General features: G+C 40.1%; 1 protein-coding gene across 1 annotated transcript in view; it reads right to left on the reverse strand.

Annotated features, from left to right (window-relative positions):
* LOC308406408 (furin-like protease kpc-1) overlaps positions 1 to 12,690 on the reverse strand; it is a gene marked incomplete at its 3' end in the record, with an annotated part of 218,622 nt that overhangs the window by 48,946 nt on the left and 156,986 nt on the right. Inside the window, exon 13 of the mRNA XM_080897404.1 lies at positions 3,691 to 3,804. Coding sequence (XP_080753530.1) covers positions 3,691 to 3,804 — 114 coding nt within the window. The remainder of the gene's footprint in view (positions 1 to 3,690; positions 3,805 to 12,690) is intronic.

Genomic DNA, 12,690 nt, shown 5'->3' on the forward strand with positions numbered 1-12,690 from the left:
ACACTCCTCCCCGGACAAGATCACCTGTCTCAACTGTCATAAAACAGACTGCTGCTTTTTGTGGTTGAAGCACTTTATATATGAGGAGAGTGTGGAGGTGTGAGCACAGACAAAAGTGGTGTGTATGTGTGTGTGCGCGCATGTGGAAACAGCATCAGTGGATAGGTAGTAGAAGTCTGGTTGTTATGTTAACACCTGAGTACTAAGGTTAAACAGATAAAATGTTAATATGTGTTAATGTGTTTGGAGATTTTCTCTTACTTATATTTTTTTATCAAGCCAGAGGCTATATGTGGTTATTGCTCCCAGTCCACAGTGAAGGCTTCAGCCTGCCTTGTTTGCAGTGTCACACATCAGGTCACTGCTAGAGGTTAACTCTCAGATATAAACTGTACATAAAAGATGGACACTGCTCCCGGGCATTGCAAGTGAAGCCAACAGGGGACTGCATAGGGGTGACTACTTTGGTTCAGAATAGGTTGAGATGTTTTTACACCAGTGGTGTTTAATCGGTTTAAATCAGGTTTGTTTTCCCCCTTTGGTGTGGATCTTTTGCCCAGCTTGACAAGCTGGACATGATGCTGCTACTCAACCTTCTTGTCAGTGTTTCCAAGAGGTCACTTGTGCTGTTGCAGTACAAAAAAAAAAAATCCCCAGTGGTTGGTTAAGTATATTCCCCAAAGAGCACAAACATAAAAGACATGCTAGTAAAACTATTGACAAGACTATCAATACTCAATGAATCAAAAGGAGCTTAAAAGAAGATCTGTAATCACTCACCTGACTGCTTTCCCAGATGTTCAGCTGTTAGACTGTTCTTTGCATCACCTCCACATTCCCACACTATCAAACTCAATGCTGACATCATTACACTAGTCCAATCATCTTCTTGCCCACCTTCATTGAGCCAATGAGCCTCCACTCTATGTGCTTTAAATCTCAGCGCTCTTCCAACATTCTCCCTTTCAGAATATCACCTGTGCAACCCACCTCCTCCTCATTTCTGCCTTACTCGAGTATCTCAAAGCTCCATCCAAGCCGCCACCACCACCAACATCTAGCTTTCAGGGGAGTCATTTCCTAAACCCTATCACCACTGGGGTTCTGTTCTGCCACGATGGGTCATCGGAGCCTAACCACTTAATAGATTAATTCATTTCTCTAATATAGCTCAATAGATTCAGTGGCCAACATAAGTATCTATAACGCCCCAGACTAAATAGAGACTGACAAATTTGCAGGATGTGCCCTTCTAAATATAGCAGTTTCAAAGTTTTAGTGATGTTTTCAATGGTTAAGAAAAAATTATAGTTCATAGGTATAATTAATGGAATCCTACTTTTTATAAATCTGCCCATAAAACTTCCTTTATGCTCTAAATATTTTATCTTGCTGTATTATATTTTACGCCTACAAGATGCCATGAAGCATACAGCACAGGTGTAACGTAATTGAAAGATTATCTTTATTATCGGCACAAGCAACATATATCCTACAAAGGAGCAGCTGATGGTTCATCTGCATTTTTTATCTGTTATTTACAATTGAGGCAAAAAGTCACCAGTAATAACTGTAATTAATTAAAATTATTCAATCCCAGGCAGTAGGAGATAATGATTTTGAACTACTTTGCTTTTCAGCAGTAAAAACAAGTATTTAGAAATGAAGGAATACTGCTGAATTTCTGAATTCACAAATATGCAGAAAAAGGTCAGAAAGTTTCAAATATGACTGTTACACAACAGCAGCACAAACTTTTAAGTCGAAATTGTGATGTTTTTAGTACCTTTGACAGCAGCTACAACTTCTCATTATACAACGTTGCCCGCAGTAATTTGATATCAACTTTTAGTAACTGAAACTACGTCACTAATCGTTCACACTACAAATTCCAAAATACTGATACTGCCAGTGCTACCCCTCAGTCTCCTAGTAGATGTACGAATGGTATAAATTTGGAGAGCCCAGATGACATCTCTTTGGAGTTATCATGTTCAGAAGATTTTCAGAAAACTTGACCTCTAACCTTGAGGTCAAGGTCATTTTTAGGAGATGCACTTATGGTATCAAATTGAAAACCTCCCTGAGGTTTCTTCCTGTTAAAAGGCAGATTTTCCTTCCTGCTTTCACCAAGTGCTTATTCAAAGGGGCCCTTCTGATTGTTTGGGGTTTCTCTGTATTACTGTAGGGTTTTCATCTTACAATGTAAAGTGCCTTGAGGCAACTGTTACTGGGATTTGGTGCTATATAAACAGAACTGAATTGATTTGAAATGAATTTAATGAAATTATTTGGCCAGATGACTTTTCACATTTTAGTTAAATAAAATATTTGTTACATAGGCAAATATTGGAGAGTGAGAATATTTACAGATAAAGCGACTGTACAATTCATCTGCCACAGGAGATGCACAAAACTATTTAAATCATTCAGTGGATATATGATGTCATCTGTTTTTCCTATTGGATATTTATTTGAAGTTTGGTAATTATGGGCTATTGCCAGAAATATTTATAGTGATGCTGGCAAGCAGAATGTAATTAGTTAATCATTGAATACAAATTATTGTTGATGCTAAATTCGAGATATTGTGTTCACGAGAATGGGACAAACAACCTGAAAACAGTGAGAGAGCTGAGTGAGTCATTGTTGGCAGCTGATGTCAACAGTTATAATAACCCTTTTTTAAAAATAAAAAACATAAAAAGGAGGTATAAGGCAATGAGGTGCAAGTGAGGTCAGAGGAGGTGAGGGAGGCGTTGTCTCCTGTTGCTGTTGCAGCAGATGAGTCATCTACAAGCTGAGGTTCATGAACAAGAGAGCACTTGTGCTAGCCAATCGAGCTCAGAGGTTCTGAAGTGGTTTTGTATTATATAAACATCATGAAGGGAAACCTTTTCCATATGATTATACAGAAGAAAAAGACAACATTTGCCTTTTGTCTATCTACATATAAAATAAACTGACTAAGAAACATTTTATAATCTAATCAGGAGGCGAAGAGAAGAGGAGGAGACAGCAGAGCAGATAAGGAGTGTCACAGAGAGATGAGACACCAAAAAGAGCTCCTGGAGAGGTGAAGAAGAGGAGGGTATCAGATAGATAACACACAGAGTTAACGCAGTTTGTCACAGTTCATTTTCGTCACAGCTCAAACAGGGCCGTTGTCGCACAAGAGAAACAGAAGCTCGGGAGATCCGGATTGGTCGATTTTATTTTGAAGTATTGGCAACGTACAGTCAAGCCTATGACTGCTTTATTTACATCACGGCTATAATTCTTCTGTTCTCCTCTTACTGTTGGAAATAAACATGACAATGAAGATGAAAGGGAAGTTAGACTGCACTTGTTTTGTTTTTTACACTTTATGCTAGGGAACCATCTTAGGAACCTTTACTACATTCATTGTACTCATATATATGCTCAAAAATTTATTGGGTGAAAATCTAAAAAATTTCAGGGCTGGGCAGAGCCATCCCCACCCACCACCAAATATTTCAAGGTCCTTACGACGCCCATGGGGGTTATATTTTTGCAATTTTTCTTGGACTGGAGAAATGATTTTATAAAGTCTGTGCTGTCTGCACAACCTTGGGTAAGTAAGCTAAGTAGGCGAGATGCTGGCAGACTGCTGGGACTAATCCCAGTGGTAACGCCACATGTTTGTGTTGCATGCATGTTTTACGGTACCTATGGTGAACATGGTATCCTGCTGCATTGATGTTCCAGCCAGGCTCTTTAGGGTCGGGGATCTTTGCTGTCTTGGCGATCAGATGCTGAACATCCCTCCACGTCAGCTCAGGACTAGGGCAAGAGACATAAAACAGAATATCATCAAACGCATCTTTCCTTTCGGCCTGTGTTCTACACCGACTGAAACCACAGAGGAAACACTTCAACTCTGCGTGATACTCTGAAAAGAGACCTGCAGGGAGCTCAGCGCTCCAGTCTTGTGCAGAAAAAAGCTGGAGGACGGTTTTATGGGGTGTACAACACACTTTATCAGGCCCACATGTAAAGCTTGCACTGTATTAATGCAAAGGTTTATTGATACATAAACTGCCGCGATGAGACGCTGCCATACCTTTAATAGCAGGTCCTCTAGACATAAAAGCACCTACTTAAAGTCAAGCTTACATTTTTAATAATGGTGTCACTAAAAACTGTGAATCCAACAAAGAATATATGAGACTTTAACAAAAGAGCCAAGAGAGTCGAATGTAGAAAAAATCTTCTTTTTAATCCCGGGCAGGGGAATTCTAATGGAGCGGACTCAAGTGTCATGTCAAGCAATATACTAATGGAATCCAATTAAGACCTTTAAACTGTGCAGAGAGCTGGAGGATATTAGCTCAGTTTTCTATAACAAAAGACCAAAGGGTCGTCAATGAGGGCTTTTTCAGGATATAAAAAGCATAAAGGAAATTGGGTTTTTCTGCTTTATCCACTCATTATTGTTCCCTAAGAAAATGACTTGAATGGAGCATAAGAAAACCGCTTGGCTACCCATTCTGAACACCTTTTCTTTTTTTTTCCTGTTCCTGAGGAGAAACGCTTCTGCTGTGTGCCTCAACATCTGTACACAGGCACTCATTTCTCCAGTACAGAAGGATAGAAGGAAGGTAATTAAAGGTATACTACACAGCTAATTTCTCCCATCATTAATGATAAAACTGCAACACATCATGCATGCATCCGGCTCCGCGCTAAGGTGTAACGTCTCAGTCAACGGCGAAATCTGCACTAAGACGTGGAGATTTAAAAAAAAAAAAAAAAAAAAAAAAAAAAGGCCTTTGGAAAGTAAAAGGGGGAAGAAACCCACAAGTAGCCTCTTCATTATTGTGCGGCTGGGTGTTAGACATCTTGGGAGATATCAGGCGCAGATGTAAACAGATGTATTCCATTCACGTATTTGAAAAAAATAAAGCAGAACAAAAGCGGGGAGAGAAGCTTTCATTAGCAGCATAAAACAAAACCCTGGCAAGCAGCACGAACAAGCAGCTAAAACAACATGATAGGAATAATACCAGTAACACTAATAATAGACGGATAGAATGAAACAAAACACAACGCACAAACAATTATTTTAAGCTTTGATTTCAAAGGGATTGGACTGTGCACGTGTGTGCGTGGGGTGGTGTGTAAGCTTTGTACTTTTGAACTGTTGCTGCTCACCGCGTGCATGCGTGTGTGTCTGTGCGCGAGTGTGCGGTCTGTATTATATATTAGCGGCAGCAGCGTGATTCCGATGTGTGCACTCCCCCACCTCTATCATCAGCACCACCACCACCACCATCACCCCTCTGGTGGAATCAGAGAAAGCCCCGCGGCCCCGGCTGGTTTGCATAAAGCAAACAAAATTAAATTTGCTTTGCTAAATCAAAGCATGTATGGTATTCCAAGCTGCTCTCTCTGGGACAAATTACTTCAAACGGCCTCCTTTGTATCATAACAGAATTAAAAAAAGAAAAAATCAGCCCAATCAGCGGCTCTCCAAAACTCTCGACTCAGGAATTAATTATTGAACCGAGGGCTTTTCTCTCTCCTAGCAGTCAGCGACACAGATCTATTTATTTTGGAAAAGTCGTTTTGCTCTTAAAAACACACTGTTGGCTGAGAGCGCAGTGCTGCTATCTCCCTCTCTTTCTCTCCCGCTCTCTCTCTCTTTCTTTCGCAGTGTTTTCACTCCTCTTTGCAGCACAGCCCCTGAAGGGACGTGTGAATAGGTTTAGGCCACGAAATTAAAATGAAAACCCCACGACCAGCATCCGCCATAGTGCTGGTTAAACAGAACTATTGCTTATGCTGTAATGGACTTAAGATGAACTGAGCTGTTAACTTGTGAGGTTTATTTCAGACAGAGGTGGCTGGGTTTTTTTCGCTGCAGGAGCTCTTTGTAGGAATGCTAGATGTGCGTTTCTTTCTTTCCACTGCTTTTAGTTTAGTTGCCACAAGTTCAAAGCACTATTAAAGTAGAACAATACAAGTTAATTATGGTTTCTAAACTAAGTTTTGCCAACATCTCTAGTAAATCCACTAATTATTTATGACATCCTAGATGTATTTATATTTTTGACCACCTATTGTATGGTGGAACAGTGGAGTAGTGGGTAGCACTGTTGCCTAGCAAAAGGTCCTGGGTTCAAATCCACCATCCACAGCCTTTATGTGTAGAGTTTGCATTTTTTCCCAGAGTCTGTGTAGATTCTTCCTGGGTACTCTGGCTTAATCCCACAGTCCACAGTTAGTGGTGTTAGGTTCAACTGGTGATTCTAAACGGGCCATAGGTGTGAATGTGATTATTGGTGCCTCTCTGTGTTGGCAACCTGTCTAAGTTGTCCCCTATCACCCTATAGCAGCTCCAGCCTCCTCGTGACACTGAACTGAATAAGTGGGAGAAAAGGGATGGATGGATGCAGCCAGTCTCACACGTAGAGTTTAACCAAAAACATTTGTGGGAAAACATTGTCTAAAGTTGAAATGCATCAAGTAGCAGCAACATGGTAAAGTCTAAGGGGGATTCTTTTTGAAGCTGTTACTATTTTGTATTTTTAGTGCGCTTAGAAAAGCATTTAACTGCAGACTGACTGCTACTGCAGTGAGTAAATGTCATATCTGGTTTGATGCCATTTAACAGCGCTATTACCAATGTACATTTTGGTGCATCCCCACCAGAAATGCGATCAGCTATTATCTACAAATGTCATATACGAAATCAAAAAAGCACAGATAAAACCGTTACTCGTGCTAGCTTGCAAAACAGGCTGCAGTAGATGTTTATAGTGAAGGACTAGGTGGTGAAATACAATAGCTGTCAAGGTAGCAGCAATATGCTGTTTCATCTCTGGACTCATCACATACTGTTCCTGCCTAGAAGCCTTTCTGGTCATACTTTAATGCAACAGGTACCATGATAGCATCCCATTCTTTTTGATGTACCTTTATCATTATTTCCAGCATGCACGGCACTGTTTACCATTTTACCATACAGAAAGCAGGTGATTACATGAAAATCAGCCAGAAGACGGGCGTCCTGTCTGGGACATGATTATAAACTGAAATTTTACTTTTGTTTATAACTTGAATTTTCAGTCACTATATGGGGAGTGAAGATACCACATTTCATTATTAAGTTTAAAAAACAAAGCTCTCTTTCACAGCATTAACTGCATATTATAAGAAAACATCTCCAATCTGCAAGTTTTGTTGTCACAGTTAAATGTTCCACATCAGTAAAAACACCAGCAGGGCACTTTTTCCTTGGAGCCTCATGGTGTCCATTTCAGATATAGAGGGACTCCTATTGAACTCTGTCTGACTATAGAGTTTATATTACACTTCGGAAACACCAGCTGTGTTAGAACATGATGCTGACCCTGACCAAGCAACAGAGTGTCCTGATTTGGGACTGAGAACTGATTGACTGTTGTTTGCTAGGCAGATACCAAAGCTCTCCAGTTAACATACTTTCCTAAAGATTGTATTTGTAACTTTAACTCCGTCACAATGACTGCATGCACACAACACCAGCACTTACCTGATTCTACTGAAATGAACTAATCCCAACTTTTTTTTTCTTTTTAAATGCCGCTCTGACTTTAAGCCTTTAAGCTGAAATGTTTCAAAAAGAATGCTGGGATTACTTCTGCTGCACATAGGACAAACATATGACAACTCGTACACAACAAACTAAGAAAATACGTGGACGAACTCGTGTTTCCTGTCATGGATTATCTTACTCTGTCGAAGCTGTTTTCACTAGTGTGAAATTATAATTGCTGACAGCGTCGTCTTCTGTGAGCTAAACTGCGACATTCGGAATAGAGGAGCCGAGTGATCGCTGGTCTGCTGGGGCAGAGTTCGGCTGTATACGAGCAGCCCCTCAAACCCTAACAGCCGTCATCTCCTCGCCAAGGCTCACAAAGCAGCACAGCAGCCATCACAGTGAGCACACAACTGTTTACAAATCCCCAGTTAATAGGATCAGGCCTCATTGACTGGGCCGCTTCGATGTGTCTGATGTAATCTATTAGCTGTATGATAGTCAGTGTCTCAGTCCAATCGATAAACCTGGGCCTCCATATTGCTCCACTGTGGACTGTTACTCCTCTTTAGTGCTGCTTAGAATGCAGGCTTAGTGGCTATAAAAAGTGTGTGCTTGTGCGTGTGTCTGTGTGTATGCTTACCTACTTATTCTTGTATTTTAGATACAATACGCACTTGTATGAAATTTTGAGTTTTTTAGTATTTTTGCTGTAAAACACAGCTGATGTGAAACAGTTAAAAATGTTAATTGTGCCGCATTTCAAAGCATTAAGGGAAGAAACGAGACACATTTGTGTGTTTTGTGTAATAACATTGACACTAAACATGTATAACAAACATGCATCTACACACAGGTGTAATACTCTACCATACAACAGTCCATATGTGTGTCTGAATGTGGCTTTACTGTACGTGGAGTGTCTGGGAGTGCATGTTCATGCGTGTGCGCGCTGTGTTTTTGTGCGCAAGTGTGTCTGTAGCTGGTATAACTGGGTTTCCAATTAAGTTGAACCACAGGCTGGATCAATGCTAGTCCTCTGTGTGCAGGAATGAGAAGCCCTGGGCCCTCCGAGCATGCCCACGAATAATTTATCACTCACACTGGGCCCAGGCAGAGAGGAGGAGGAGGAGGAGAAGGACTGGCATGAGGAGAAGGAGACAGGGAGCGTGAGGACAAAGTGTCCAGCCCGGAGAGAGAACGGCAAATATGGGCAATCGAGGAGACAGAAAGATGGAGGGGTGAAGAAAGCAAGAGAGAGCAAGACCCAGAGGAAAACAATGTCAGCTCTCGATCATTTAGAAGCATTACTCTCCACTATTTTTTTTTTCTTCCAGTAAACAAGCATTGAAAATGAAATACTGTAGGGAGCACAAGCTATGTAATTCTTTTAACCATACTTTCAAATGCTGTAAGCTGGAAAGAGAGAAGAAAAGATAAATAGAGCCATTATTTTACTGTCAGTTTTCCAAAAATCTGTCACTTTCATGTTCCCACAATATAAAGGAAAGTCTTGTTGATTTGACTATATATTTTTTTTGCATGATCAATCAATAATATTTTTACAACTCCCATCTGGGTTATGATTTACACAATTTTACAAATTTAGCTTAACACATTGTAACTTGTAATGATGTTTTTTATACTCCTCACCCTTATCATAAACATGAATGTCATGGTAAATTTGGGCCTTTATTACTTTTCTAACTGTTCTTTTTTCAAAGACAGAATTACTGTACAGTACAAATCTTTATGGATTTAAAAATTAATAACTGGGTTGGAAAATCATTTGGGATCTTCTTGAATCCAAGCAGGGTCAAATTTATGCATACATAGTCAAATATATCCAAACACACAAGGAGAATTATAGATGGAGTGGTCTTATGGAGCCATTTCTAAACAACAGCTAATTCCAATATCAAACAAGTAGAAATTATTCTGATTTGTTACCACTTTTCTCCAAAGAGGATCTAGAAGAAGACCTAAACTGTCACCCTTTGATGAGAGGAAATGAATTAGGATGTTAAGGAATGACTTTGGAACCACCGACGCTCAAGCCTGCCATGAACTGGAAGCTGTTGGAGCAGCTTTGCATCCCGTGTGTGAGTTTTGCATCGCCATAGACTGAGAAGATACCAACCACGAAAGAAGCCCCTGGTCCAACACCGACATCTTCAAGCTGAAGTGAAATTTGCAGCTCCCTACACGGACAAGCCAAAAGCCTTCTGGAGAAAATTATATGATCAGCTGAGACAAAGATTGAGCAGTTTGACCACAGGGACAAGACAAGTTTGGGGGAGTAAACGTGAGGCTTTCGAACCTGAGACCACTGTACCAACTATCAACCATGGTGGTGGTAGCATCATGCTCAGGCGCTAGTTTGCTTTCAGTACACAGGACAAAATGTGTGGAATAATAAAGGAGGAGGACTACGTCTGAAGTCCTCAACTTCACCTCAAATCAACAGCTAGACCAGGGATGTCGAATTCAAGGCATCGAGGGCCGGTGTCCAAATTTGGCCCGCAGCCTAATTACATTTGGCCCGCGAAGCCATACCAAATTATTATTAGAGCTGGCCTACTGGTATTATACAGCCAATATATATATTGTTTAGTATTAAGCTTTGCTTGTTCTATATTCAGTTTTTCAGCAAAATGTGTTTGAGTCCATAAGAAGAGATTTTTTTTCAATAAATATTAACGTTAGCCCGCGACCTTGTTCCAGTTTTGAATTTTGGCCCACTGTGTATTTGAGTTTGACACCCCTGTTTTAGATGAAACCCTGGGTCAACACACCTGAATCAAATGATTAGTTCAGGCCTCTGGAAAATTTCAAGACATGTTGAGGAGGTAATTTAGCCATATAAATCAGCTATGATGTATCAAGGACTAGAGATGGACCGATCCGATATTACGTATCGGTATCGGTCCGATACTGACCTAAATTACTGGATCGGATATCGGAGAAAAATAAAAAATGTAATCCGATCCATTAAATATCACGAAAGCACCTCACAAAACTTGCAACACGCCGTAACTCACCTCAGAACGTTAGCACGTCGGAGCAGTATGCATCACGTGATAGAGCGGCTGTGGCATGCAGGACCTGTCGGTGGTCTGGATAGCATGTGGAGCTTCGCTAGCAACCCGGCATTTCATCTCCGACAAAGTTATCCCCGAGAGAAGTAAAGCAAGTGTGTAAGTCCATCTCTGAATGTTTGTAAAGCATTCCTGCGTTAAGCTTAACAAGCGACTGCCTCTCCTGCTGCTACTTCAATCATGAAACTGCTTAATGATCAGCTGATCGGCTTTTCTGTCGCGAGTCCGTGTCTCTGGTTTGTTTTTGGCCCACTTTGCACCAGAAAGAGGAAACCAGCGGCTGAACAACAGCAGCACATTTAAGCTTGATCAGCTGTTGTTAGAATTTATTTATTATTACTTTCTACTCGAGGATCTTTTTCTACGTAGCTGACGCTGGTAACTGTGCAGGGGCGGATCTAGCAAAGTTTAGCCAGGGGGGCCGATAGGGCATTAACAGGGAAAAGGGGGCACAAAGACATACTTTTCTTTCTTATTCTCATTTAAAATGTCTAGCTTTTAATAAATAATTATCCGAATCTTACACCCAAAGTTTTAATTTGATGTAAAATGAATAGAAGTCAATTACTGTATATAGTGACTATTAAGTCTAATATATATACCCTAGTAAGCTATAGTACTTTTTCCTTTGAGAAGGTACCATCTGTGCAGTCTGCAATTTTGTTGAAGAAAGATGTTGAATCTATTTAATATTTCTTGAAAAATAATTGATTTCTGTGCATTTTTTTTCACACTGCATCAAATTAAGGTTGATTACGTTGATTAAGCATCATGAGGTGGAGTGTGAGGGGTGGTTCCCTATTTTTTATTTATTTTTGTTGTTGCTGGGAGTTGGAACCCTATTAGTTAGGTTGCTTAATATTTACGCTAAGTACTCTTTAAAATACCAGAATAGGGAGGATGGTGTAGGTTTAAGTTTATTAGATTGATCAGTATTGCTGAACTATGAAATATTTTTTTTTTTGCATATAGGTATAACAGAATAGCTTTAGTGTAGTTGTTGTTTTAAACTTGAGTATGAACTTATACAAAATGCAGCAAGATATTTTTAAAAAAACAGTTTTGTTGATTAAAAAACACTATATCGGATTCATATCGGTATCGGCAGATATCCAAATTTATGATATCGGTATCGGTATCGGACATAAAAAAGTGGTATCGTGCCATCTCTATCAAGGACACATCTAAAACCTGCAGGACACCCGCCCTAGAGGCCTGGAGTTCGACATCTGTGAGCTAGACGGTTAAAACTTAAACACAATAAAGTGTTCCAAAAGGACAATGATCGCTGGCAGACATCAAACCTGGTTTTAGGATGGATAAAGCAGGCCAACCTTGAACTTCTGGCCTTCTCAAAACCCAACTTCAACCCTATTGAAAGTTTGTGGAGCATGCATGCGTGGACCACGACAGGAAATCAACCAATTTAAATGAACTACACCAATCACTACTGAATGTCTTATACTAAAATGGCTTCTTTCTCTCCAATTAAATTGGCTTGTAAGTTTTTGTGTGATCCTGCTGACAAACAGTCAGTCAAAGAAATGGCAATTATCACGATCTCCACCTCTGTTTATGCCTTGGTGGAAGAATTATAGTTGAGACACATTCAAATTTTGGCCTCATTTTGACCTCTGATGAAAACTAATGGGTTCACAAATGTGTGCATCAAATCTGTCAGTATATTTAGGTAGTAATTCATCTATCCTAAACCACAAAAGTCAATCTGAAAAATGGTGCTCAGTGTAAGACATTACATGGCTATCCACTCATTGGTGGTTGGGCTATTTCTCAATATAAACCTCAAATTGAAAACATGGCGAGTAGCCAAACATTAACCATTATCACCTCCATCTCTAAAGTAATAGGTTCCACTCCATCATGCATCCTAGACGTATTTGCAGCTGAAAGAGACTGAAGCATTTGCATGCACCCTGATGCTCGCTTTACAGAAGCTCTGCATGTGCGATTTTCCTGTTCTTTTCTTTTTATGTTAGCAGTAACTGAAGGAGAAATCACTAACAGTGGAGCTTGTTAGCCAGCAGGGTG

Source organism: Rhamphochromis sp. 'chilingali' (genome assembly GCF_963969265.1).
Source record: "Rhamphochromis sp. 'chilingali' genome assembly, chromosome: 11".
In the NCBI taxonomy this organism is placed as follows: Eukaryota; Metazoa; Chordata; class Actinopteri; order Cichliformes; family Cichlidae; genus Rhamphochromis; species Rhamphochromis sp. 'chilingali'.